The sequence below is a fragment of the Oratosquilla oratoria genome, chromosome 30 (assembly GCF_046742065.1).
Source record: "Oratosquilla oratoria isolate Oo_2021 chromosome 30, ASM4674206v1, whole genome shotgun sequence".
Taxonomy (NCBI): Eukaryota; Metazoa; Arthropoda; class Malacostraca; order Stomatopoda; family Squillidae; genus Oratosquilla; species Oratosquilla oratoria.
In genome coordinates this window covers 5,281,260-5,308,766 of record NC_134806.1, presented here as the reverse complement: position 1 = coordinate 5,308,766, position 27,507 = coordinate 5,281,260, and the positions used below count along the sequence as shown (strand labels likewise).

At 38.3% G+C, this 27,507-nt stretch overlaps 1 protein-coding gene across 3 annotated transcripts in view; it reads right to left on the bottom strand.

Annotated features, from left to right (window-relative positions):
• Tbc1d8-9 (TBC1 domain family member 8/9) overlaps positions 1-11,932 on the bottom strand; it is a 57,712-nt gene extending 45,780 nt beyond the window's left edge. For 2 of the 3 annotated variants that reach the window (XM_076212505.1, XM_076212506.1), the window contains exons 1-4: positions 11,785-11,931; positions 6,389-6,558; positions 3,953-4,129; positions 3,558-3,654 (exon numbers count right to left, since the gene is read on the bottom strand). In XM_076212505.1, coding sequence (XP_076068620.1) covers positions 3,558-3,654; positions 3,953-4,129; positions 6,389-6,558; positions 11,785-11,828 — 488 coding nt within the window. In that variant the 5' untranslated portion in view covers positions 11,829-11,931. Of the gene's footprint in view, positions 1-3,557; positions 3,655-3,952; positions 4,130-6,388; positions 6,559-11,784 lie in introns of all 3 variants that reach the window. The other variant, XM_076212507.1, reaches the window with a different exon arrangement.
• Positions 11,933-27,507: the final 15,575 nt, after the last annotated feature.

The window sequence follows — 27,507 nt, the reverse complement described above, 5'->3', positions numbered from 1 at the left end:
CTTGATTATATTCATTGTAGTCGCCCCTGTGTTTTTACATTCTCCCAAATGCGCCCTGAATCACATTCTCTGTGGTTTTCAAAATTCGCGGGTGAAAGAGAGTACGATCAATATAAGCGGTGACTATATTTTATAATGCGAATATTATTACGTTACGTCATATGGCTGGCATTGGCTGCTGCCCGCGAGATTTAAGTCCCGTACTGAAGTGGTTAACTCTTCCTATCATAATCCTATTTACCACTACATAATCCATCAACGCTCTATCTACCACCCTTCCATCCACCACCATCTCCCATGTGTACTTATGCTTGACTTTCTTCCGAAACACTGTATTTGCTATCATCAAATCTCTTTCTAGACACATTTCCACCAACTCTCCACTACGATTCTTTCCTGGAACTCCACATTTCCCAACCACTCCATCAATTGGACCATTTCCTACCCTAGCATTAAGGTCTCCCAGTACTATTACAATGACATTTCTCCCTTAATCCTCTATGCACTCATTTAAATCTATCCAAAAGGCCTCCCTTTCTTCTACACTCTTCTCACTGCCAGGCCCATATGCATTTACAAAGACCCACATCTCCTTTCCCAGTTTCACCTTCATCCACATTATCCTTGAGGAAACCTCCTTCCACTCCACTACATGTTTACCTATCTCTTCACTTACTAGAATAGCCACCCCTTCCCTCCCTCGCCCTCTCTTCACTCCTGATAACCTCCCACTTCCACTCCCAAACTTACACTCACCCTTCCCTTTCAACTTAGTTTCACTCAAAGCCAATACATCCATCTTTCTTCTCACAAACATACTACCTATCTCTTCCCTTATACTCTCATATGTACCACATCCCCCTGTGGTGGGGGAAAAGAATACTGCCACCAAGTATTTCCACTTGGATTGTAAGAGGCGAGAAGAAAGGGACGGGGAGTGGGACTAGGCATCCTTCTCCTTGTAGCCCCACAGGGGACATTCCTAAACGAAAAAGTAAAGGCATAAGCTGAATGTAAATGTGGGTAAAAGCAAGATGATGAGATGTACAAGGGGAGAGGCTGACAGGAAGTTAGAAGTAAGTCTTGGAGGAGAGAGGCTGGAGAAAGTGGATAGTTTTAAGGAGTCAGGGTCACATGTATCCAGAAATGGAGGAGTGTGGGTAGAGGTAAATGGCAGTGTGGAAAGCAAGTAAATGTCTTGAGGGCATAAAATAGGTATCTGAGAATGGATGTAATGAGATTATGACATGATGGGGTGACCGTGCCTACGGCATTGTATGAGGCAGAGACTTGGAACTTAGGAGAAGCAGAGAGGAGGAGTTAAAATGTGTTTGTGATGAATTGTCTAACAAGTATAGTGGGGTTTATGAGGATGGATAGTGAGAAATGAAGAGGTGAGAAGAGTAAGGGTAGGAATGGAGCTGGCCGATGAAAGATTACTGACATGGTTTTGGCACATAGAAAAAACAAAAATGAAAAAATAAAATAAAAAAGGCAAACAGAGAGTGGAAAGCAGAGGTGAATGAAGTGAATTTGTGGGGATGACCAAAAATGAAATGGATGGATGTGGTGAAAGGGGATTTGAAAAAAGAGGGGAATGTCTGTTAAGTAGGGAAGGGAGATGGCAGGATATGCTGCAGTGTATCAATGAACGTATGACTTCACCTTTGTATTGTGTTTCTTCCTTGTTTTTCATTCAGTGAATTTGGGTAGTGTGGACTATGGTGTTAGTTTAGTTTCCTGTATTAGTACTATGTGTACATTGTGTTTGTATAGGAACTGAAGCAGTTCCACATGTTTGTGATACCAATGATGTTTATCTGTAGTATGTTCAGTGTGTGTTTTTGTTCTGAAATATTTTTCATGTGTGTGTGTTATGTGGTGGCTGTGTAGGCAAGTTGTGATGCATGAGGTGGAATTGGTGGGGGTTGGGGGGTGAGGTAGTATGTGTGAGAAAAATTTGACGCAGCCCAAAGGGATTTCTCCCCGTCTTCTCCTTTTCTGCATGGGGGGGACAGAGAGGGGGGGTCGCTGATTTTATGAAGCAGCCTTGCTGTGGATGTGCTGTGTCTTGCAACACTGCTTCTAACCCAGGGCAGTGGACAAGATGCAGGGATGACCAGTCATTCAGGAGGTGGTATGAAGTGTAATAGGGATGGAATGGGTGGGAATGGTCTTTATGCCTTTGTTTTTTGGCTACCTCCCTTTGGTATATGTATGTATGTAAAAGAGGGGAGACAGATTAATAGAAAGTAATAGAGGATAGAATGAATTCCTGGGTTGGAGCTGGAGGCCAGATACCACCCCCTTGGGACTGTACCACCCGAGTAGGGTGATGCCTTTCAGACCAGAAAGCATCTGGTTATTCTCTACTGAGTTTTCAGTCTTCTCCCAGGGGGGTGGGGCAGTGTTGACACTTCCTAAGATGTCTTAAGAACATAAGAATGAAGGAGACTGCAAGAGACCATAAGGCCTACACTAGGCAGCTCCATATCCATCACCACCTGTCATGACTATCCATAAAGTTGTCTAATCATTTCTTAAAACAACTGATAGTTTCAGTGCTTACTACATGGTTACTAAGTTTATTCCATTCGTCGACCACCCTATTAGTAAACCAATTCTTGCCTATTTCCTTTTTAAATCTAAATTTGTCCAGTTTATAACCATTACTGCGAGTCCTGCCCTGTTGTTTTAATATGATGACCTTGTTTGCATCACCCTTGTTATGCCTTTGATCCACATGCAAGCCTTACTAGTCATAAAATGTACTAGAAAGTTTATCAAGAAAAAAAGGTACTGAAAATTTTTTGTATACACTATATGAAATTGTATGTATTATATTATGTATAGATTAAAAAGGATTGAACACCTCCTGGATGACGGGTCATCCCTGCACCCTGCCCACCGCCCTGGGTCAGAAGCAGTGTCGCAAGACACAGCACATCCCCAGCAAGGCCGCTTCATTTAATCGGCGACGCCCCCTCGCCGTCCCCCCTTCCTTATATGCACGGGGGGACGGAGAGGGGGGGTCGCCGATTAAATGAAGCGACCTTGCTGTGGATGTGCTGTGTCTTGCGACACTGCTTCTGACCCAGGGCGGTGGGCAGGGTGCAGGGATGACCCGTCATCCAGGAGGTGCTCAGATGAGAGGGAGGGTGGGAGGGGTGTGGAGTGTATCTAGGGATGAAATGGGTGGGAGTGTTTTTATGCCTTTCCCTTTTTGGCTACCTCCCTTGAAAGGGGGAAAAAGCCTTGGTATATGTATGTATGTGTGTATGTATGTATAGATTAAAAAGGATTGAACACTAAGAGTATCATATCCTGTATATACCATACCCAATACCACAATGAGATGTTCTTTAGTTTTGATAAATACTGTAACCTGTTGTTTTGTTTATGGTAGGGGATGCATAATAAATAATGAACAAAGAAAGTTGCTTCTATGCTCTAGTGTCCTAATAGCCAGAGAATATTACAGAAATACTAAACCTTTTGATCTTCAAGTATTTCCTTGCACAACTACATATTCATCCATAAAATTATTGCCACCTCACCTGCAGGAATAATAGTTCACAAGCTTTTCTCCTTCTGGCATGTTGAACAACATTCTGAACTTGAAGGAAATTGATCGAAATGCATCAGAATCCATATCTAGAAAGGAAGTGGACATAAAATTAGAAAAGGTGACTCCTGTTGGAGGATAGGGTAAGACATAATTAACATTGTGTCAAAAACAGAAAATGTTACAAACGGACCAAAGTGTTGAAATTCAGTCACTTAAAAAAAAAAATAAAAAAAAAAAATAATAATGCTCATCAGTTTTAACTTCTATTACTCCTTGAAAATCTCCTTTACCATCATTATGATTCTATCTGCTAGGATTGATATTGTCTCCAAGGATATAAGCATTGGTTATTGGTGATGAAATACAATACAATCCCATACTAACCTGGAGCATTTTGAGGGTCGATCATGGCATTGTTAGCCACTAAGCTCTCAATCTTACATCGGACAAAGTCAGTAATATCATCATCTTTCTCGAATGTTGCTAAGACAGGCATTAAATTCCTTTCCAGCCATTGCCAATTCTCGTCGATTTCTTCCTTCTTCAATGATACCCCAATCACTAAAGACAGAAAGTGATTTTTCCATAAATTGTGTGAATAGAAACACTCCTACCTACAGACCACTGCTGGTTTGAAATGACATTAACCTTATGCCAGCCAAATTGGGGTACTGACTGAATGTGTTTGATACAGTCAATATTTTGGGGACATTAGTACCACTCCTATAGATCAATCATATAGCATTCTCCATTCAAAGAAAAATGTATACAGTATATACATATATATCTATCTATATAAAGGCTCCATCTTCACATAGTATCTATTTCTTCCCCTTTATAAGGTAGGTAGCCAGCCAAGGCATGCACTCGTCCCCACACATTCCACTCCCAGCTGTCACCTACAGCACTACCTCTCATTAACGGACATTAATTAGCTGTGTTTGCAGTATTTTCAGTGTTTTTGGTGCTATTGTTTAGTGCGTGCAATCACTATGCCACCCAAAAACCACTCCAAATCAACGGATTATTCACATCAACGGACACCGTTACCCCCCCTTTTAGTCCATTAATGAGAGGTAGTATTGTATTTGTTTTGCTTTTATCTTAGTCCCACTGCCTGGGTAATAAGCAGAGCAGCACATAAACAGCAGTGCCAGCTGCTTCATTTAAACAATGACCCTCCCTCTTCATCCTCTCTTGTGAAAATTGACAAGACAAGGAGAAAGCCCTTCAAGCCATGTCAATTTGTATTCCATTCACATCTATCCTTTCCCTTCCTTGTTCAACAGACATTCCCCTTTAAGGCCCTTTTCCTTCACCCTATCTACCTTTCTTGGTTTTCTCTTCAAGTTCACTCCATCCTCCTCAAGACATCATGTGTGTGTATTACCTAATTGTAGTATACAGAAGTGAAGCAATGCTCATTGGATCCCATCTCCTACTTTCCAATTTATCATACCTAGCCTTAAATTCATATTCATTTCCAACTTAACCTATATCTTTGCATGCATGTGTGTGTACACACACCTGTCCCCTAGCAAACATATAAGCAACACTGTAGGAGAGACATATGGACTGCTGCAGAATATTAAAGTGGCTTTCCACTATATAGATGATGAGATGATGAAAAAAATTAAAAGATATCCTGATCTGTCAAAAACTGTGGATGTGCTGTGGTGAGCAATATGGGGATGACCTGTTATCCAGGAGGAGCCAAGATAAGAGGGAGGGAGGGGGGTGAATGGGAGTGGAGTATATGGGGATGGAATGGGTGGGAGTGGATTTCATGCTTGTTTTTTGGCTACCTCCCTTGTAAGGGGGAAAACCCTTCGGTATATGTATGTATGTAATATGGTCACCACACAGTGTGAATAATATAAGCAAGATCAAGAGAATACAAAGGGCAGCAACTAAACTGGTCCCCAGCCTGACTGATAAACCATACAAGGAAAGACTAAAAGCAATGGGTCTGCCAACTTTGAAAGATCCAAGAGAAAGAGGTAATATGATTACAGTATTCAGATCACTAAAGGGGATAGATTACATTGACAGAAGAGATCTCATGATTAGAGATGGAAGGGCTCCAATAAGTCATGAGAACAAATTAAGGAAGAGTGCAGGTCTAAAGGATGTATAGAAATACCGTTTTCTATATGGATGCATAAATACCAAGAATGGCTTAAAAGGAGATATAGCCCCAGCTGGAACAATACATGAATTCAAATCTAAATATGATAAACTGAAAATCAAGGATATAGATTAAGTTGGAATTGTACATGAATTTGTGTCTAGGTATAATAAATTGGATAGGACCCAACAAGCGTTGCTTTCATGTATACTACAATTAGGTAAATAAACGTAAACTCTCTCTCTAAAAGGACTCTGATTACTTCAGCCTACTAGTGAAGCATTGTGTTCTTGTCTAGGTATGGCTAGAGTTAGGCAGTGTAAGATGAAGTGTTTAGTGTGTGATGGTTGAATCTGTAGTAGTTTATTTCTGTGGTCAGGCCTATTCTGTGTTAGCACTCAGAGCTGCACAGTAACCTGAATGCATTCATACATGTGTGGTTCTTACCTAAAATACTTATTACATAAAACATGTCAATACCCATACAAAATAGAGGGAGGTTCATTCCTTCTGGAATGCATTTGCACTCTAGTCAAAAAATTTGTGCTGAATCACTTGCTAATGCAAAAGAAAAATTCAAATATATATTCTGATGTCCATAATATATACATTAATATGGAACACATTTTTCCCATATAAAGTTTGCTATGAAAAAAATTAACATTTCAAAAATAAACATGATAACGACTCACAATAATATAATTCTGAAGAAGGTGTTTGATGCAAAATTCTGTATGGTGGTGGTTTTGTATCAAAAACAGAGTCCAAAGTCCCTACTAGGAGTCCAGTCAAACCTTTTGAAGTCCCTTTTGCTCCTTTCCGTTGTTGCAAAATGAAATAAGTGTTGGCAACTTCTGTATCCCTGCAAATATAAATAATGTTATTTTTTACTATTATTCAACTTATTCAAAAAAGTTCTACAAGAATATGTCAAACTCTTGTATCCACTCTTTCCCTTAGTTCAAACTAAGCGTGCTGGTTTGTTTTAAATTCTACAGATTTCAGGTGAATATTAGTACTTTTCAACTTTGCTTATGATAATAACAATCACTGCTTCAAGTTTCACAGATTGGAAACCCACAACCTGTGGCTGGCAATGCCCCCCAGGCCCTCCCATCAATCTCTCTAGGAAAAAAATATTACACTGCTGTCTGCCTTGTATTAGTGTAGGAAGGACCAATGACAAGTATCTACTTATGGTGGTCCTGCAAGGTGGATGGCACAGCTGACCATTTTCAGAACCTATCAACTCTCTCGTTTCCAAAAAGAGGTGCACCCCTAAGGGGCTGACAGTCTCCAGACTGGGCCCCCAATATCTATCAACTTGAACTACGGGACTTTTTTTCCCATTCACTATATATACATACATACATGTACAAAAATGTCCTTCCCCCTTATAATGGGGTGGCTGAGTCAAAGCATGCACCCATCCTTCACCTATTTTAAACCTTGTAGATAAAGGGTCATTTCTATACCATACCTACTGCATGGGTCAAAGGCAATGCAGCAATACACCAGAATGTACGATAAAAATTGATTGTACACATTATCCTTGATGAGCAACAAAATTTCCAGAATAACAAACATGTAAGTGGTGTCCTAAAACAAAGATACCTATAGCTTTCAAGATTTCAATGGATGATAATCTGCATTAAACGTATTCAATCAACTCATTGCATGAAGCCTGTGGCCACCTGGAGACCAGCTATGGTCACTTGCTCAGCCCACAAGTCACTCAGTGGAGATATTTTGTGGATCCCTCTGTAGTGAGAAAGTGAGGGGCAGTGATGTATTCAGTGCTATGTCTTCCACTATTGGTTGCATCTTATGCAATTGAAGTCTGTTATCAAGCTCATCCTGTGTTGTTGATGTTTAAGTGTGTGATGGTGTCTTGAATGGTGGCAAACAGCTTGCAGCACTTCTATACTTTTGGACAGGATCATGTCACTTTTAAGTTATATCTTTGGTTCATGGCATTGGACAACATTCTTAGGCTATGTGATTGGGGGGACAGAGAGGGGTCACCAGCAGGGTTGCCAGGTGGCATTTTAAATGCCAAATTTTGCATTTTTGGCTTTTTTTTACTGTGTTTGGCAGGAAAATTTGTTGGGTGGCATTTAAAAAAAAAAAAAAAAAATTGGCGTTTTTAAATACTTGGTCATTAAGAATGACAATGGGGGTCCTGCCAATGGATAAAGTTGACTTTGGAGCTAGATTTGTCCATGAGGCACAAAGTTGTTTAGAAAAAATATCCACAATCTGAGGAAAAAATTAAGCAAATGAAAGTACACTGCCTTTCTTTCATCAATGAAGAGATACTGCAGTTAGAAAGGCGCCTTCCTCCCACTCAAAATACATTCAAGAAGTTGTCAGCATTGAGCCCAGTAAAGGTTCTTAATCAGTTAGAGAGGGTAAAGTTTCAAGATCTCTTCTTCCCACATTTCATTGAAAGTAACTTTGGTAAAATTGAAGAACAGTACAGGAAAATTTTGTATGTAAACTGGGAGGAGGAACCTGTGTTCAACGGTTGGTGTAGGTTCCAAAAAGGTAATAGGCTCCCACCCTTTCAGAGAAATCTCTGAATATGCACTTTCATGCCTAGTGACCCCTGTCAGTAATGCTGTGGTTGAAAGGGTGTTCTCACATGTGACTTATGTGAAGAACGAGTTAAGAAACAGGATGGGAGTGAAAATGTTAGATGCAATTATCCACATCTGCACTCATCTACATTTCAGAGGGAAATGTTGCAAAGATTTTGTGCCTAGCCAAAGGATGTTTCAGCTCTTCTCCAGTGAAAATATGTATGAACGGAGTGGTGCATCAAACATTTCTGAATCTGATGATGCTTTTGATTATATTTAGACACAATAGAAAAGTCACAAATGTATGTCAGAGTCTCTAGGAGGTTGTTTTATAAACTGGTTTAATTTATTGTAGAGGATACCAAAAAGTTTACTTAGGAACTTAAACGTAATGTATGGAGTAATACATTTTATTTTAGTTGTTAATATTTTTTCTTTCTCACATAATATGTAGTATAATATATTTTATTTTGGAAGTTCATATCTTTATTTCCTTTTCACACGCAGTCTTGAAAGTATATTTATTTCAGGGGATGGTGGTTTATTACAGTACCACTAGAATTAAATGATGATGTATATGAATATAAATTGATCTTGGTTATATCATGTGGTATTGTTTTATTAGCTATTGGCTAGTCAATAGTAAAAAAAATTATATTGATATTGTAGTTATACACATTATTTTTAACTACTTGATCTTGGTTATATCATGTGGTATTGTTTTATTAGCCGTTGGCTAGTCAACAGTAAAAAATATTTTTCATATTGTAATTGTAGTTATACACATTATTTTTAACTACACATGTAAAACCAAAATGCAAAAAAAATCTTAGAAAATGTAATGGTTGGCATTTTTTGGCATATTTTAAAAACAATTTGGCAGTTTTTGGCAGCATTTGGTTAGAAGTTGGCATTTTTCCTGGTAGAAAACCTGGCAACCCTGGTCACCAGTTTAATGAAGTGGCCTTGCTGTGGATGTCCTGTGTCTTGCAACACTGCCTCTGACCCAGGGCAGTGGACAAGGTGCAGGGATGATCCGTCATCCAGGAGGTGCGAAGATAAGAGAGAGGGTGGAGGGGGGTGGAGGGTATTTAGGGATGGAATGGGTGGGAATGGTTTTATGCCTTTTTCTTTTTGGCTACCTCCCTTGGAAGGGGGAAAAAGCCTTGGTATATGTATGTATGTGATTGCTGATGTGTTATATTTTAAGGTTAATATGACGTGGAGTAACCACAGCTTGGAAAAGTCTCATCTCTTGTAGAAATAAGGAGAGGATTTTGGTTTCAGTGTATAGAGATTTTATTCAGGTGATTTGTATCCTGTACACACAAAAAACACCTGCATTCAGAAACTAAAATCCTCCCCAAAATTTATCACATGAAAATTATAGCTACAGAATTCTATTCCAGTCATCAACTCCACATGCCTATCTCGTTACATCACACAAGCATAACAAGCAGATCATGAAAAACAGCAGGATACTAAACCTCTTCAATAGGAGTAGAGTTCTCATGCAATACATCAGCCACCTGATGTACAATGATTCATCACAATAATCACATTAGTATAAAATTACAGTTGTATTATTAGTTCTCTTTCACCCTGAATATTAATAATCCAATCTAGCATCTTCACAGAATACAGGGGCCACTCAGCTACAACTACAAAATAAATATAATCGAAACGCCAACACTGGCATCCTTGTATACACAAACACGCCTCATGACGCTGATATCGGCATCATCATATGGAATGGGTTAAGCATATACAACAACCTACCACCTGTACCATCCAATGCATCCACAAAAAAACTAATTCATACCAAGAATGTAAAAGTAGCTCTACAAGATGGGCCATCAAATTTAATACTCCGCCAAACACCGACATCAGCTCCGTAAAAATATCCTTCTCAAGAGAAGCAACACCCACATTAATGCACTTTCATTCAAGACACTATCCACCAGCACAGAAGAGGCCTAGCCACAGAATCAAGGTCACAAGGTGTAACCATCACACAAAAGACATTGAATACCTTATCCTACACTAGCTATTCCTAGACAATATAATATTTCGGTAAAATTTTACTTTTGACCATTGTAGGAATATAGCAATACAAAATTAAATAGTAATTTTGTAAATTAAAATGTATGAACGAAATATGCAATTTTGTGTGCGGAAATGAAAATAAAAAAGTTGCTAAAACAGATTTCTTAAGTAACGAAGTCGTGTACGATGAATGGTACGCCATGTTTGTTATGGTAGATGCCGACGTCGGAGAAATGAAAGGACGATAAATTTGTCTAAACTAAACTAACCTAACCTAACCTGTGTTTAATAAATCATTACCTGCAAATTAAATATCATCCGGCTGGTCGTCGTCGTCGTGAGAGACGTTGGCGGGCTTTTCAACCACTCTCTCAGCTTTTTTGTATAGCTATATTCCTCCAATGGTCGAAAGTAAAATTTTACCGGTTAGGTTAGGTTAGTTTAGTTTAGACAAATTTATCGTCCTTTCATTTCTCCGACGTCGGCGTCTACCATAACAAACATGGCGTACCATTCGTCGTACACGACTTCGTTACTTAAGAAATCTGTTTTAGCAACTTTTTTTTATTTTCATTTCCGCACACAAAATTGCATATTACGTTCATACATTTTAATTTACAAAATTACTATTTAATTTTGTATTGCTATATTCCTACAATGGTCGAAAGTAAAATTTTACCAATACTTCTTCCTTGAGTGATCTATGGGTCCATCTGGGGGCCATTGCTAGTTTGGAGCTGTGGATCTCTAGCAAATGAGATCTGGGACAGTCACAATGGTCTGAACTCTGATTAAATTATGGTACATCATTCATAATCATACTGAAGACTTGTGAAGTGTATGCCACCAATAGTTATTTTCGGTGTTTCATGTTTGGAGGTTTCTGCTAATAACATCTAATACACTAATGAGCAGTAATGTGCAAGCCTTACCAATTATAACAATCTTTTTGAATGCAAAGCAAATGAAAAATAGTAAATACCTCATTCACATTTATCTGAATAATTAATACAACCAACACATGAACAAATTGTATCAAGTCTATTAAATAACCAAAACCATGTGTAAAATAAACTTCGGTTTCTAGAATAAATCATATGATTTGATATTAATCTGAATATTAATTCAGGTAATTGGAAAGAGAATACACCCTAGCCAGGCCTAGAATTAAAACAATACAAGGGCTTGCAAACATTTCTACTGGAGAGGTGCAACTGTCAACGAACCTGAAATGTGTACATAACACATGAAAAATGTAAAAGTGAAAATTATATATGCAAATACGTGGCTCTCCAGGGAAAGGTAATGAGATCCTTGTGAGATCGAAAATGAAGAGTGGTGGGCGTAAGATAAAGATTACGATTATGAAGTCGTGTTAACTATTAACTTATCACAATTAACAATATGATATAAATTCAATTTACGGTCATGTATCTTATAATTTATATCTTAATACTCACCAAAATCCGCCTGCTATCAATACCTCTTCAGGATTTACCCACATTCTGGCATTTGGTTCGCACTGAACAGAATTCTGACGTATGTAATATCCGGGTAATCAGCTTTGTTGACATGGAGTTGTACCTCACGTCCATTAGATGGCAGGACAATCGCCTAAATTTATTCAACTTGTTTTTTTTTTTACGTCAAATGCTCACGAGATACCTTCTATATATACATATATATATATATATATATATATATATATATATATATATATATATATATATATATATATATATATATATATATATATATATATATATATATATATATATATATATACATATATATACTCCTCGTTATACATATTTGACTTAGGTTAATTTGTATTGTTAACCTGGGTTATTTTTTCCTCAAAATTGTTCCACAAACTGACGCATCTCCGTGGAAACATGAATGCGTTTTTCTTGGAAATCTAATTAGGAGTATGTCTCCTTTATTTTTTGTTGATAAAATGTACGAAGAGGAGTGAAAAACATTGAATCTACCATCATTAAAAGAAAGAAGAGAAAGTGGTATATTGATAGCAGTGTTCAGGTCATGAGAGGGTAAAAGGAAGAAGAAAAAAAAAAGCTTGGTCTGAGTCAGGAAAGAGTCCATGGTCTTGGGAACAAATTGAAAATAAAATCTTAAAGTATTTCAATAAACACACATTTTCATACAGGCGCAAACTCCTGGAACAGTTTAGAAGTTTATATATCCCATGCTAAAATCATAAGTTAATTAAAAACTGAGTATAATATTTGGAACAATTGGCTTAGGTTAATTTGTAATGTTAGCCTGGGTTATTTTTTCCTCAAATCTATTCCACAAACTGACGCATCTCCATGGAAACAATATTGCGTTTTTCAAAGGAATCTTTACTTTTAAGGAATCTGTCTCCTTTATTTTTTGTTGATAAAATGTAGAAAGAGGAGTGAAAAACATCGAATCTACCATCACTGAAAGAAAGAGAAATAGGTATATTGATGGCAGTGTTCAGGTCATGATATGGTAAAAATAACATTTTTTTTTTGTCTGAGACAGGAAAGAATCACATGGCTATGGAAACAAATTGAAAATAAAAATTAAAGTATTTAAAAAAAAACACATTTTCATACAGGTGCAAACTCCTGTAACAGTTTAGAAGTTCATATAACCCAGACTAGACCATAAGTTAATCAAAAAATTAGTATAATATTTGGAACACTTGGAAAAAATAATATCCAATAGTGTAGCTCCTTTCATGCATATTACAATTAACTAAATGCAATTAGGTGAAAACGTATACTCACAAACACGGCTCGATGTGTACTGGTACTGTTCTCGATCGTTGATTCAGCGATCCGAGTTCAAGTCCCGCCCAGAATTGCGAAATAGTCAGCATCGCTGCACTGCGAGCCGGTGTTCCAACTCTGGTGGGCAAGGAATTGTGTGTAAGGTCATAACGTTACCCATAGATCAGGCCATACAGTATATGAGCTCTGAGTTTTTATCCAGGAGGGTAATAGTTGTTGATCACGCGTCCACTATGTGATCCACGACCATAATCAACCTCATACATGACACGACGGTACAGTGGTGCATCTCTTGACCGCTAATTAAAGTATCCAAGTTCGAGTCTCTCTCGGGACTGAAAAGGTCTCAGCCTCGTTGCACTAAGAACCAGTACTTCAACTATGGTGAACAAGGAGTTATTATTTTATTTCATTTTGTTTTTTATTTTATCTATTTATTCATTATTATTATTATTATTATCATTATTATTATTGTTGTTGTTGTTGTTGTTGTTGTTGTTGTTGTTGTTGTTGTTGTTGTTATTATTATTATTATTATTATTATTATTATTATTATTATTATTATTATTATTATTATTATTATTATTATTATTATTATTATTATTATTATTATTATTATTATTATTATATTTTTTCTTTCGCGCGCGTGTGTGTAAAGTCATCTCATTACCCATAGATTTGGCCATATATGAGCTCTGAACTCTCATTTGGGAGTCCAGCACATGATCCAAGACCGTGGTGAATGACACACACACACATACACGGTGTGTGGTGTGTGAGTGGTCTCAGACCTACCCAGAGATCGGCAAATAATGAGCTCTGAGCTCACTGCCGTAGGGTGGTGTCTGGCTGTCTCGAACAGAGGCTGCAGCAGATCCGAGGTGAATACACGATAAAGACTCATAGAAACCCTGATCCATCCAAGACAGTGGTATGGTCCCCACACAGAGTAAAGGATATAGGCAAGATCGGCAGAATACAAAAAGCAGCAACCTAACTGGTCCCCAACCTGATAGATAAACCACATGAAAAGAGACTAAAAGCAGTAGGTCTGCCAACTTTGAAAGATCGAAGAGAAAGAGATGATTTCATTACAGTATTCATGTCGCCAAAGGGGACTATATTAACAGAAGTGATCTCATGATTAGTGATAGAAGGGCTTTTAGAAGCATTGAGAAAAAAATTAAGAAAGACTGCATATCTAAATTATGTGGAGAAATACAGTTTTCCGTGTGGATACATAAGTACTTGGAATAACTTAGGTGATATAGCTCAAACTGGAACAATATATGAATCAAAATTTCAATATGATAATTGGATATTAAGGATATGAACCAAGTTGGAACCGTACATGAACATGGGACGAGGTATGATAGAATGGAGAGCAGAGGACGGGAGCCAAAGAGCGTTGCTCCTTTTCTGTATAGTACGACAATTAGTTAAATACATACGCGCGTGTTCGAGTACCATTTTCCATTCAGGGAAACAATTTTGTACAGGAAAAAAGTGACAACAGGATTGTTGGACTGAGATATGTAACACTGAAAGTAAACAAATTATGTACACTGTTCGATGCAAGAGAAGCCCCACGACCTGTACTTTAGAAGAAGAGACTGTTCCCAGGGATTGAAAGAGGGCTAATGTGATTATTCATGAATGAGGAAGTCAGGAGAAAACTCTGAACTGTAGACCAGTCACAGTAACGTGCACATACATTGCAAGGGGCAGGTGCTTTGGGCTGGAAATTGGGCACTTCACTCTTTTGAATTATTCCTATTTGGCAACTATCCGGTAGGCTGCAACACCATTTTCCACATTATAATTTCTGAGTGGTAAGAAAATGGAAAAAGCCTGTGAGAAATAATTTTTCATTCATTTTCATATATTTTTTGTGAAGGGCACTTTTGGGGCACAGGGCAAAGGGGCAGATGTTCGGGCACCCCCAGCACCCCCCCCCCCCTCTGCACGGGCCTGGACCAGTGTTTCTGACCGTCGTGAAAATCAAATTGTCTAGAAAGGCTGTAAAAGAAAGTTATGACTAGAGCCATGTGTGGAAAATAAAATCAAACGCCAAACTATGCAAATTATTAGGGACGGGCAAAAGTTCAAAGAGACTACCAGTTATCAATGTGAAGCGAAACAATTGCAGGGATGAAAAGGGGAAAAAAATGGGTTTGTTGGTTATGGATGATTTGTCACCCGACAACAATATCAACAAGAATTTGGGCGAAACATATTCGTACGGACTGTGACGATCAAAGTATGGTTTTTCACTACATGGACGAGGAGATGAAAAAGAGAGAGAGAATTTAATTCACTCAAGATCAGAATATGAAGCACTGGGGTGGGGGTCATCGCACCAAGTAAAGGCTTGAAATAAGAAAAAAAGTAACCACAGTTATCCCTAGCCTAGCAATATATATATATATATATATATATATATATATATATATATATATATATATATATATATATATATATATATGTATGTATGTATGTATGTATGTATGTATGTATGTATATATGTATGTATGCATGTATGTATGTATAAGTTGTAGTATTAAGTCTGCCATCGATGAAAGAGAGAAGAGAAAAAAATACATAATTACGATGGTCAGATCAATGAAAGAAGTTAATATGACTGTAAGGCAATATATCTTGTTTTGAAATGAGAAACTGTTACGAGGTCGTGGGAAATTTGCTTGAAGTTTATCGAAAGTGCACTTCTCAGTACAGATACGTCATTTCACAAAAATAATAATAAATAAACAAATAAATAAATTTGACCGATGGATACAGGGACGATACCCGATGCTGTTAGCGCATTTCCACCAGATTATAGTTAGATACCCACTATTAGGCAAATACAGATGCACATACACATATACTAAGGGTAGATCAAGAATTTCTACAGGATGGGGGCTCATATACTTTTTTTTTATCTTGGTGTATGGTATGGTCCCTCCAAGTAATATATATATATAATATATATATATATATATATTTATATATATATATATATATATATATATATATATATATATATATATATATATACTGTATATATATATATATATGTATATATGTATATATATATACATATATATATATACGTGTGTGTGTGTGTGTGTGTGTGTGTGTGTGTGTGTGTGTGTGTGTGTGTGTGTGTGTGTGTGTGTGTGTGTGTGTATGTATATATATAATATATATATATATATATATATATATATATATATATATATATATATACATACATAGACATGACAGAATTGAATAGACACCAAGGAAATGCCTTTCTGCTCTTATCTAAATTTACCTAATACGTTATATTTACCTAGATTTATGTTTCAGATCACATACAATATCAATCAAGCATACCACGAACCAAAGGAGCAGTAGACCTATCTGAATTTCAGCGGGGTCGTATTGTGGGTCAACATGAAGGTGGACTTAGTCAACCCAAAATATCTAAAAATCTGTCAATATCCTTTTCTACTGTTAACAGAGTGATGGTACAATTCACCAGAGAGGGCAAAAAGGGCACAAAACCTCGTTCAGGTCGTCCCGGGATCCCAGAAAGAACCTTGCGTCTTGTCAAAAGAAATGTCGAACAGGATCCACGTTGCAAGGCCTCTGACATAGCAACACAAACTGATGTCAGTCCCAGAACAGCTGTCAGGTATCTCCACAAACTGGGCTACAATGGCAGAGCTGCAAGAACGAAACCACTCCGTCCAGCCAATATCAAGCACAGAAAGGATTAGGCTGTTGAGATGGTGGAGAGACCTGTGGCCTTTTGGAGCACTGTCATTTTCTCTGATGAATCACGATTCACATTATTTTCTGACGGTGGAAGAGGGTGTGTCTGGAGACTGTAGTCAAGAGTTTGACCTCAAAAGACTGCAGCCAACAGTGAAACATGGGGGCACTTCAATAATGGTGTGGGGTGCAATTTGGAGTGATGGTTGATTAGAGCTTGTGGAGTATCAAGGAAACATCAATTCAGGAAAATATGTTTCTATATTACAGGAAGGACTCACTCCAATATTATCCAGTGATAGAATAAGTAAAAAATGTCTTCCTATTTATGGAAGATGGAGCTCCTTGTCACACTGCTCAAGCAACACAAAATTGGTTGAGCCAAAATGGGATCAGAAAACTTCCATGGCCAAGTCAGTCCCCGGATATGAACCCTATTGAACACTTCTGGGGCATATTAGACCGACAACTTCGCAAAAAGAACAGGAAGCCATCTTCAAAGCCCGAACTCTTAGGATTACTACGGGAAACATGGCAAGAAATCCCTTAAGATGATATTCGTGAACTAATCACTAGCATGCCTAGAAGGGTCCTTGCATTGAAAAAAGCAAAGGGGATGTCAACCAAGTATTAGTTATTCACATTGTGACCATTTATAAGCACTTTAATTGTATCAATTGCTTGTTTAATAAATTAAACGATTTCTCTTGGTGTCTATTCAATTCTGTCATGTCTGTCTGTGTGTATATATATGTATATATATATATATATATATATATATATATATATATATATATATATACATATATGTTTGCTGGAGAGAAGGTAGAGTGCCGGAGGACTGGAGGAGTGCTTCTATAGTTCCACTTTACAAGGGAAAGGGGGACAAGTGTGAATGTAGTAGTTTCAGAGGGATTAGCTTGTTAAGTGTAGTTGGGAAGGCTTATGGGAGGATCTTGATTGAGAGGATTAGGAGAGGAACAGAAGGAGTAATTGGTGAGGAACAGTGTGGATTTAGGACAGGTAGAGGTTGTGTAGATCAGATTTTTGTGGTAAGACAGATATGTGAGAAAGCTATAGGAAAGGGGAAGGATGTTTTTTGGGCCTTTATGGATCTGGAAAAGGCTTACGACAGGATAGACAGAAAGGCACTGTGGGAGGTTATGCGGATATACGGGATAGGAGGAAAGCTTCTGGGAGCTGTCAAGAGTTTTTATGAGAGTAGTAGAGCTTGTGTCAGGATTAGAAATGGAGAGAGTGAGTGGTTTGAGGTAAAGGTGGGACTTCGTCAAGGATGCGTTATGTCGCCCTGGCTGTTCAACTTATACATGGATGGGGTAGTGCGAGAGGTAAATGCAAGGGTAGCGGGTCAGGGATTGGAGATGGTTAAAGAAAATGGAGAAAAGTGGGAGGTGAGCCAGCTGTTGTTTGCGGACGACACTGCGCTTGTGGCAGGATCGGAGGAGGGACTGAGGAAGTTGGTGACAGAGTTTGGGAGAGTGTGTGATAGAAGAAAGCTGAAGATAAATGTGGGTAAAAGTAAGGTGATGAGATGTACAAGGGGTGAAAGTGGCAGTAATCTGGAAGTGAGCATTAAGGGAGAGCAACTGAAGGAAGTGGATAGTTTTAGATACTTGGGTGCAAATGTGGCAGGAAAAGGTGGAGTAAAGGTGGAGGTGGAATGTAGATTGAGAGAAGCAAGTAAATGCCTTGGTGGATTAAAAAGTGTAATAGGGAATAGAAATTTGGGAATGGATGCTAAAAGGAGACTGTATGAAGGAGTGATTGTGCCAACAGCACTGTATGGGGCAGAAACATGGAACATAAGAGAGGAAGAGAGAAGTAGCTTGAATGTGTTTGAGATGAAGTGTCTGAGAAGTATGATGGGGGTTACTAGGCTAGATAGAGTGAGAAATGAGGAGGTGAGAAGGAGAACAGGGGTGGAAAGGGAGTTGGGAAATAGGGTTGATGAAAGAGTATTAGGATGGTTTGGACACATGGAAAGAATGAGTGAAGAAAGACTAGTAAAGGAGGTATAGAGGGCAGATGTGGAGGGAGTGAACATGAGGGGACGTCCTAGGATGAGGTGGATGGATGGGGTGAAGGGGGCTTTGGGGAAGAGGGGAATGTCTGTTGAGGAAGGACGGGAGAGGACAGAAGACAGGGGTGAATGGAGAATGGTTGTATATGGAAGATGTTGTGATGCATGAGGTGGAATGGACGGGGGGATGGGGGGTGAGGTAGTGTGTGTGAGCAAAAATTTGACGCAGCCCGAAAGGATTTCTCCCCGTCCTCTCCTTTATATGGGGGGACGGAGAGGGGGGGTCGCCGATTTAATGAAGCGGCCTTGCTGTGGATGTGCTGTGTCTTGCGACACTGCTTCTGACCCAGGGCAGTGGACAGGGTGCAGGGATGACCCGTCATCTAGGAGGTGCTAAGATGGGAGGGAGGGTGGAGGGGTGTGGAGTGTATTCAGGGATGGAATGGGTGGGAATGATTTTATGCCTTTTCCTTTTTGGCTACCTCCCTAGTAAGGGGGAAAAGCCTTGTTATATGTATGTATGTATGTATGTATATATATATATATATATGTGTGTGTGTGTGTGTGTGTGTGTGTGTGTGTGTGTGTGTGTGTGTGTGTGTGTGTGTGTGTGTGTGTGTGTGTGTGTGTGTGTGTGTGTGTGTGTGTGTGTGTGTGTGTGTGTGTGTGTGTGTGTGTGTGTGTGTGAATAAAAAGGAAATACAGAATTTATAGAGTTTTGGATTGATATAGTCAAGGGTTGATTGAGAGTGCATGAATTAAAGTCGCTAAGTCCTTAGCTTATCTTTAATAGGACCTTGTGCTCGGGTAACATATTAATAGCAAAGCACATGGTCTCAGACGACCACGACAGAAAGCTTACCTGGTCACAGCGGGGTTACAAAACACTATATTTCCCTCCTTTTGATAAACACCTAAGTTATAGTTACAAGTCCAGCCTATCAGGTGGTCCACGGATACGACTGGAATGTCTCCTCTCAGTTAGTTGCTCTGAGCAATCTTGGTTATTACTTACTAGGTCTTCTCTTGGAGGTTCTACATTAGTATTTGTTAGGCTAGTAGTCTTACCCCGCGCTGGGTGCCAATTGATAGTTTGCTCTAAGTGCAAGAAAAAAAAGGGGGGGAGGTGAGGAGACGGGGAGGGAGGTAACAACTCTGTTTAAAGTTGTGCCCCAGCTTGGTCTGTATGCGGGAGAGGGCCAGCTGTTAGGCTAGTTTGAAGGCAAATCCTGATAGAGAGAATTTGTTTATTTAGAAATGAATGTTGGGCGCCAATAATAATATAGGGCTCGCTCTAAATGCGAGAAAATGGGGCAGGGGAGAGACGGCGAGGGAGGTGATTGTACGTTTCAAGTCGTGTCCCAACTTGGTCTCCTTACGGGGGAGGGGGGAGGAGGTGAGAAAGCAAGAAAGCAGGGAACCAGGCTCACAATGTAATGCTCCGAGGTGGTCTGAAACTTCGGCGTTCGTCCGGTCTTTACTATGTATACACGGGTCAGGTGCTCTTAATTGGCGCGAGGTCAAGTTTGATGCTTGAGAAGTCGGATGCAAAACGTTCTCATGCTGCTAAGTCACCAAGTATGGAACTGCGTTCCTCAGAGAACCCAGTGTTCATCACGAGGTCAGGCGAGGCTCTGGTTGAATCATCGCCGGGAATGATGCTGATACTGTACGAGAGGTCCTCAAGGAGGTTTTGTCCTACCCATGGGCCTCAAGGTCGCCAAGATCGTGGGACGGGCCAGTAGAAGAGGTGAGGAAGGGAGGGGTGATGAGGACCAAAGAATCAGGACTAGAAGTGAGAGCAACTTCCTAATGGTATTATCCCTATTAATCGGTGAATCCAACATTGGATCATTAGAAACATCTACTCTAACTGAGGAGTTATCTATGGAAGCATCATTTGAATTGCCTAATACCTCACTCTTAGGTTGGCCCAAACGACCCACAAATCTATGTATAATCTGATCTGCATGTCTCTTCCAAATGACATTTCCAAAAATCTGGACCTTCACCTAAAAATTCCTTGAACCAAGCACTTCATCATTATTTTCTTTTCCACCCACGGAGAACCTTTACCAAAATTGCGAATAAATACTTCATCATCCAGACCATACAAGGGCTCTTCCTCCTTAAACAATTCATTACTCAATCTACTGGAAGATCTGCCCTGCACTAACAGCTTCTACAGTACCTTTGAAAACTCTGTTATACATTATCTCCGGAGACGTACCAGTGGAAGAAATTATGGTTCATCGGTAACTATAGAGGAATCTATATACTCTAGTATGCATATCACCCTTCTGAAACTTTTTAGTCTTTCTTTGAATGTTCTTACTGCCCATTCTGCCAATCCATTTGAGAATGCCATTTTTCTTGGAAACTCCTCCATTTCATTAGAAACTAGATTAGGACACTATAGCATTCGGGATGTCGTAGTTAGCAAAAAAAAAAAAATGTCTTAAATGTCTAATCGTCACAGTAGAAGTTGCAACAGTAGCAAAATAAACATTCAAGAACTTACTGTTGGAATCTATCATCATAAGGAAATATTTCCCATCAAAGGGGGCTGCATAGTCTATATGCAATCTAAGCCATGTTTTACCAACGTTAGGGCAAGACAATATAGGAGTTTTAGAATTCTTAAATTTTTTAAAACAAATGCTACAATTCTTAGTGACTTCTCCAATGTCTTGGTCTATCTTTGTCCATCATACCCAATTTTTAGCTTTTGCTTTCATAGCATTTATACAATTATGACCACTATGTAAATGGTTTAACACTCTAATTTTTAAATCAACATGAATCAATATTCCGTTTCTATACAAAATTACATTACTATGAAGAGCAGTGTATTCTAACAATGACACATTGTGCTCTTTTGATCATCCCAGTTTTAAACAATTCATTAACTGAACCAATATAGGATCTCTATTAGTCATTTGTCTAATACTCTGAAAACAAATATTCGTATAATCAAGACCAATTATCTCTACCAATCCTAAATATTCAGTTGGTGTATCAGACTGCAAATCATCATCTAGGGGTAATCTATTCATTGCATCAGCAATCACCTTAGTTGTAATTTGTGCCACAAGAAGGGTCATTTATAAAAAGTGTGTAAAGAGGAAAAAAATCCTCCTAGATTTAGTGAAAAGAAAACTGAATATAAGGCTTCACCTAGTAAGAACAAAAGGAAGAAAGCCAGGTTCTGGATGATTGTGATGAGGTTAATGATGATAAAATATTAACTATCATGTTCATAGCCGTAATGTCTACCAACTTTCGTCACCACTTCAACATCAGACTGTGACGTTGTGGTCTCACTAAAATATGCTTTTTCCAATTTTGAAATATTTTCTAACACTTTAATCGAGTTCATGTTCTTTAAAACTATATTCAAGGCTACCAAGTTTGAAAAATAAGCTTCATTTTCCACTGCCATAAACAATTGGTCTCTTACCCTGGAATCAAATTGGGTTCCAAATGCACAACCGTTGGCTAACTTTTTTAGGTCTACGTATATCTCATTCACACAATCTTCCTCTCTTTCCTTTGTTGGAATACAAAACGGCTCCTATGATAAGAAGATTTAAACACATAGTGCGCTTTCAAAAACGAACAGATATAATTATAAGTTCTGAAACTTGGAATACTGACGCACACAAATTACCTAGAACATTGAAAACCTCGGTTCCTATTGAAACCAAAAGATATATATATATATATATATATATATATATATATATATATATATATATATATATATATATATATATGTATATATATATATGTATATATATATATATATATATATATATATATATATATATATATATATATATATATATATACAAATATTCCGTAATAGACAAGTTATTGAGATTTGCCTCTAATACAGCGTTTCCCAACATGGGGTGCTGAAATCAATTATAGGGGGTGCTGGGAAGTGATGCACACATGGCAGCACACATGGCAACAAAATATCACGTCCTAGCAAGGCGCAGCCAGATGTGGTACACGTTCGGTACGTGTACGAGTTATGTATCTGACACGAGAGCAGCGAGTTTATTGGACCAACATCAGGCCTCGAATTGAGAAACTAGTCGCGCATAAGCAACAACAAGAATCACATTAATATATATATAATTGATTACTCAGTTGTGCATATTTGACTTTTTCCATGTTATTTTATGTTTCTAAGGTGTTCTTCTTTCTTCTACAAACAATATTGTCAATTTGTTTCCGTTCTTAGGAATCAAGAAAACAAATCATCAAGCAGTACACTTCACTTTCTTTAATAAGATAGGGGTGCTGGACTGCTTAGACATGACAGCAGGGGGTGTTATGGTCGGGAAAGGTTGGGAAATGCTGCTCTAATAGATTAATTCGCAGATTTAAATTAATCTTGGAAGGATCAAACGAGTCAATCTTTAATTGATTCGTTGCCATTTCTAAACCAGCTTACCCAAACCAAGATCTAAGGAATAACTTAAGGAATAACAGGTCTAACCACTTCCGACCGAATTTCGAGGGAGTTGGCGCAGCGGGCCCGTGAACGTCACCTGGCTGTTCAAAGTGGGGTTCGCGGGTCCTATAGCTGTCAGTTGAAGCTGGTGCGTCGTTCAGGTATGTTGTTGCCTTCGCTCGCACCGCTCCACGCAATTAGTTATATTCTGACAAATATTATATAAAATATATATATAAATATATATAAAATATTATAATTCCTGTCTATATATATGAATATATAATATATATGATATAATATATATATATATATATATATATATAATATATATAAAATATTATAGTTCCTGTCTTCCTTGGCGTTTCACAGTTTTCTTCAGTGTTTCACAAAGAGAAAACGGACCCAGCCTAATGACGTCAGAAGCTGCGCACAATAATTCAAACGGTCTGACCTTATTTATTTAGATCTTGACCCAAACGAACGTACCAAAACGTCGATGCGTAAATAAAAATCAGCAAATCTGCAGCCACTCCAGATGATTCAGCCCCTAATCGCTCAGCATAATTTCATCAACCAATCACTCTTCATTTAATGATTGAAATCTTCAGATTCAATATAGCCTGGTATGCTCCTTCATGGCGTCATCCCGAAAAACGCACTCAATCTAACCAACCCATTCACTTTATTATTTCCACTATACAATGCACCGCGTGGAGTCCTTCGTCGCCACTGATATAGTCTAGGGTTGAATGAGAATGTATACATTAAAGTCGCTAGATCCTTAGCTTATCTTTAATAGAACCGTGCGGTCGGATAGCAAACTATACTCGGTGCATCGAAAACTGGCCGTTAGGGCGGAACACGGGGATTCCCCCTGTGTTGCCACATATAATTAGTTTATAATCTTATTTTATCTTAAATTCTATTTTATAATTTTATAATGTTGCCACATATAATTATATTATAATTTTTTGTCACACACCACCACTGAGGTAAAAATCAAAGCAATGTTTTCTATACAAAGGTTTCGTTTCCTCGAGTCGTGGACATGGCATATGAGCAGGAGAGAGCGACGTTGCCACTCCATCCCTTCTCTGGCCACGCCCCCACACTGCATTCAGAAAGCATTGCATCCACACGCACGTTCTCGCCATGGATAAATACATTATATATATATATATATATATATATATATATATATATATATATATATGTATGTATATATATACATATATATATATTTATATATATATACATGTATATATAAATATATATATATGTCCCACTGCGGTTTCAGGAGGAAAATAGTCGAATCAGCATTAATTGAGGAATGCCCTTATATTAATATTTCTAAAGGGCAGTGGACACCTGACATTATCTCACGCGCAGCAGTAGCCAAGTTGATGCGGACGCTACATCCTCCCCTCTCCTCACCTCCTCCCTCCTCCGCCACCCCAGTTTGCCCCGCGCCTGAGTGAGGTCAACTGTCCACATCTCTTCTTACTGTAGTTTATAAGTCCCCTCTGTTCTCTATCTTATGTACTTTCCTGAAGAGGGCTACAGTTGATAGCCGAAATATAGGATTTTTCTTTATTCGAAGTTTATTCTTTCTCCGACTGTGGGTTCCTGTGTATATGTATGTATATATATATATATATATATATATATATATATATATATATATAGAGAGAGAGAGAGAGAGAGAGAGAGAGAGAGAGAGAGAGAGAGAGAGGGAGAGAGAGAGAGAAAGAGAGCGGGCGGGTGGGTGGGCGAGCCGTGTTATCTGTGTAGATGTGACAACACCGGGAAATTCCCTAACCCCGCCTTAGTGGCCACTTCTAGTTGCGTCTACTATAATATCAAAACACTTGGTCTCAGGCGACCACGACAACAAGCTTACCCAGTCACAGCGGTGTTACAAAACATTACATGGATGGTAATCAGTTTCACTTGTTTCCGTATTGAATTTAGAGTATTTCTTTTTGCATGAAAATTGTTTTCAATGACAAATGATAGGGAAGAAATTATAATGACCTAACTAAATTTCAAAATTAATCAAATTGATACGTCATTGCCCACTTATTTTCGAACAACAATAATTTTTATTTTTCATTTCTATTGTTTATTGTTTTAAGAAAATCATGCTCAGTAATTATGTCATTTAATTTTCGAAATAATAGAACATGTTCATAATGTGGGCACCAATTTTGTCGTTGTTACAGCACGGATACAGGGAAAGCAAGAAAGATCACGTCAATAACCTCTCAATAAAGTATGTTCTAGGTTAGGTTAAGTTAAATTAGATTAGATTAGGTTAAATCAGGTATATTTAAATGTTGTCCGTAACCCCACCAAGGACGATAAAAATTACGCTCTTTTTCAGTCTCATTTTTATAATAAGAAAATTAATATAAATATTATCATTTGTTTCTGTTTTATTTACTGAAAACAAACTCTATAGAAAAATATATCTCTTATGAACGTATAAGAAAGAAATGGCGAGGTTGATTACACTGATCTCAAAAGAAATACTAGCTCGTGCATCTTTTGTTTCGAATGTGAAACCACAGAGAATTCGCGGCGACCATTTTGATGGGAGCAGTTTTGAGAACTCAGGACGGTATTTACACCGAGTCCTTTTGGTAAAAATCCGCTCAAATCGCTGATTTTCCTTTAAGGATTGAAAAATTTGGGTGAACTGTTAATGAGCAGTTTCATGAATCGTTACGAGATATCATAGACAGGGCTGTAGGCTGGACCAAATGTCCGGTGGGGAGGGAGCAGTAAACAGAGGGAAATCTGGAGGGTGGGATGCCATTCACAAAATTCGAGAGGTATGCAAACCTGTATTCCAATCAAGACGCAAAATATTAGAACGTAACATGTAGCAAAGCTGTCTGTTATGCATTGTGCGTAAATAAGCGTGCAACAGGAGAAAAGTGCAAAAGAGGGGTTCTCTCTGTTGCAAAAGCTGGGGAGTCAGGGGGGCCCTCTCCCCCCCAAAAAAAAAAAAATAGTATTGTGGTTTCATCTGCATTATGACGGTGTTCTGGGCCTTCAGAAGGATGCACAGGGTTTAAGGGTTGATTCAAGGTCCAGAAAAACATTATCTAATTATGAAATATTAAAAAAAAAAAAAGGGAGCTATGATTTTCAAATGTGAGAACGTTATTTTTCCTATCATACATCATTTTGTGACATGTCTCATACATTACACATCTATAATCCCTCACGAGGTAGATTATTTCCCTCTAAATACATTGATCTACCAGTACTCAATGAAGGGATTTGTAGTTTGTGGGAGGAGTGTATTGGTGGGGTAGTTACCAGAAAATTTTGAAGATAGAAATTTGAAAATTTCCCCGAAGGCTACGACCCTGATAGATTTCTGTTCTCACCAGCAGACACTGACACTGTCTTACCATATTCTGCTGCTAACATGTAAGCAGAAGATAGACCAAGTTAGTAGATATTCAATAACCTTTATTTTTATGCCGTCATGTAGATCTTTGACTAGTATTATCAGAACGATGAAAGGTGTTCTGATATGTCCAAAACATGAACTACATGAAGAATAATCAACAATAACCCTACTGCCCAGTAATTCACAGTAGCCTTTCCATTACTTACAAAAGCATATGATGCCTTAGTCACTAAATATGCTACTATGGTCTACTTGTGAGTGAAAAGTGCAGTGAAATCGTCTTTTTAACTTTGACTCTTCATCTTCGCTGGTTTCACTATCACCTCGATTCGTCTCCTGCTCTATTTTGCGTTTCATACGCTTGTTGCAACCAAAAGCACAACACTGAGTCCCGTTCTTAGCCATAATCTACAGTTCTATCACAAGCGCGAATAGTCTTAACAATATGGCGCCGATCATAATATGCGGGCTTCACTTTTTGCCGACGGACAGTTTGCGCTATCCAAGCTTTCTTTGAGATCAGTGGTTGATTATCACCTGGACACAATATTCACCGGATAAACGGTACTCTTTTACTTATCCATGATCCCTGCCAGTGATAGCGAATACTAAAAGAGGTTATCTAAAACATATAATGATAATAATACATGGAATAAAAAAGAAAATAAAAAGGGGGTGGGCGGGAGTGGATTCAGGCATCAATCTCGAAAA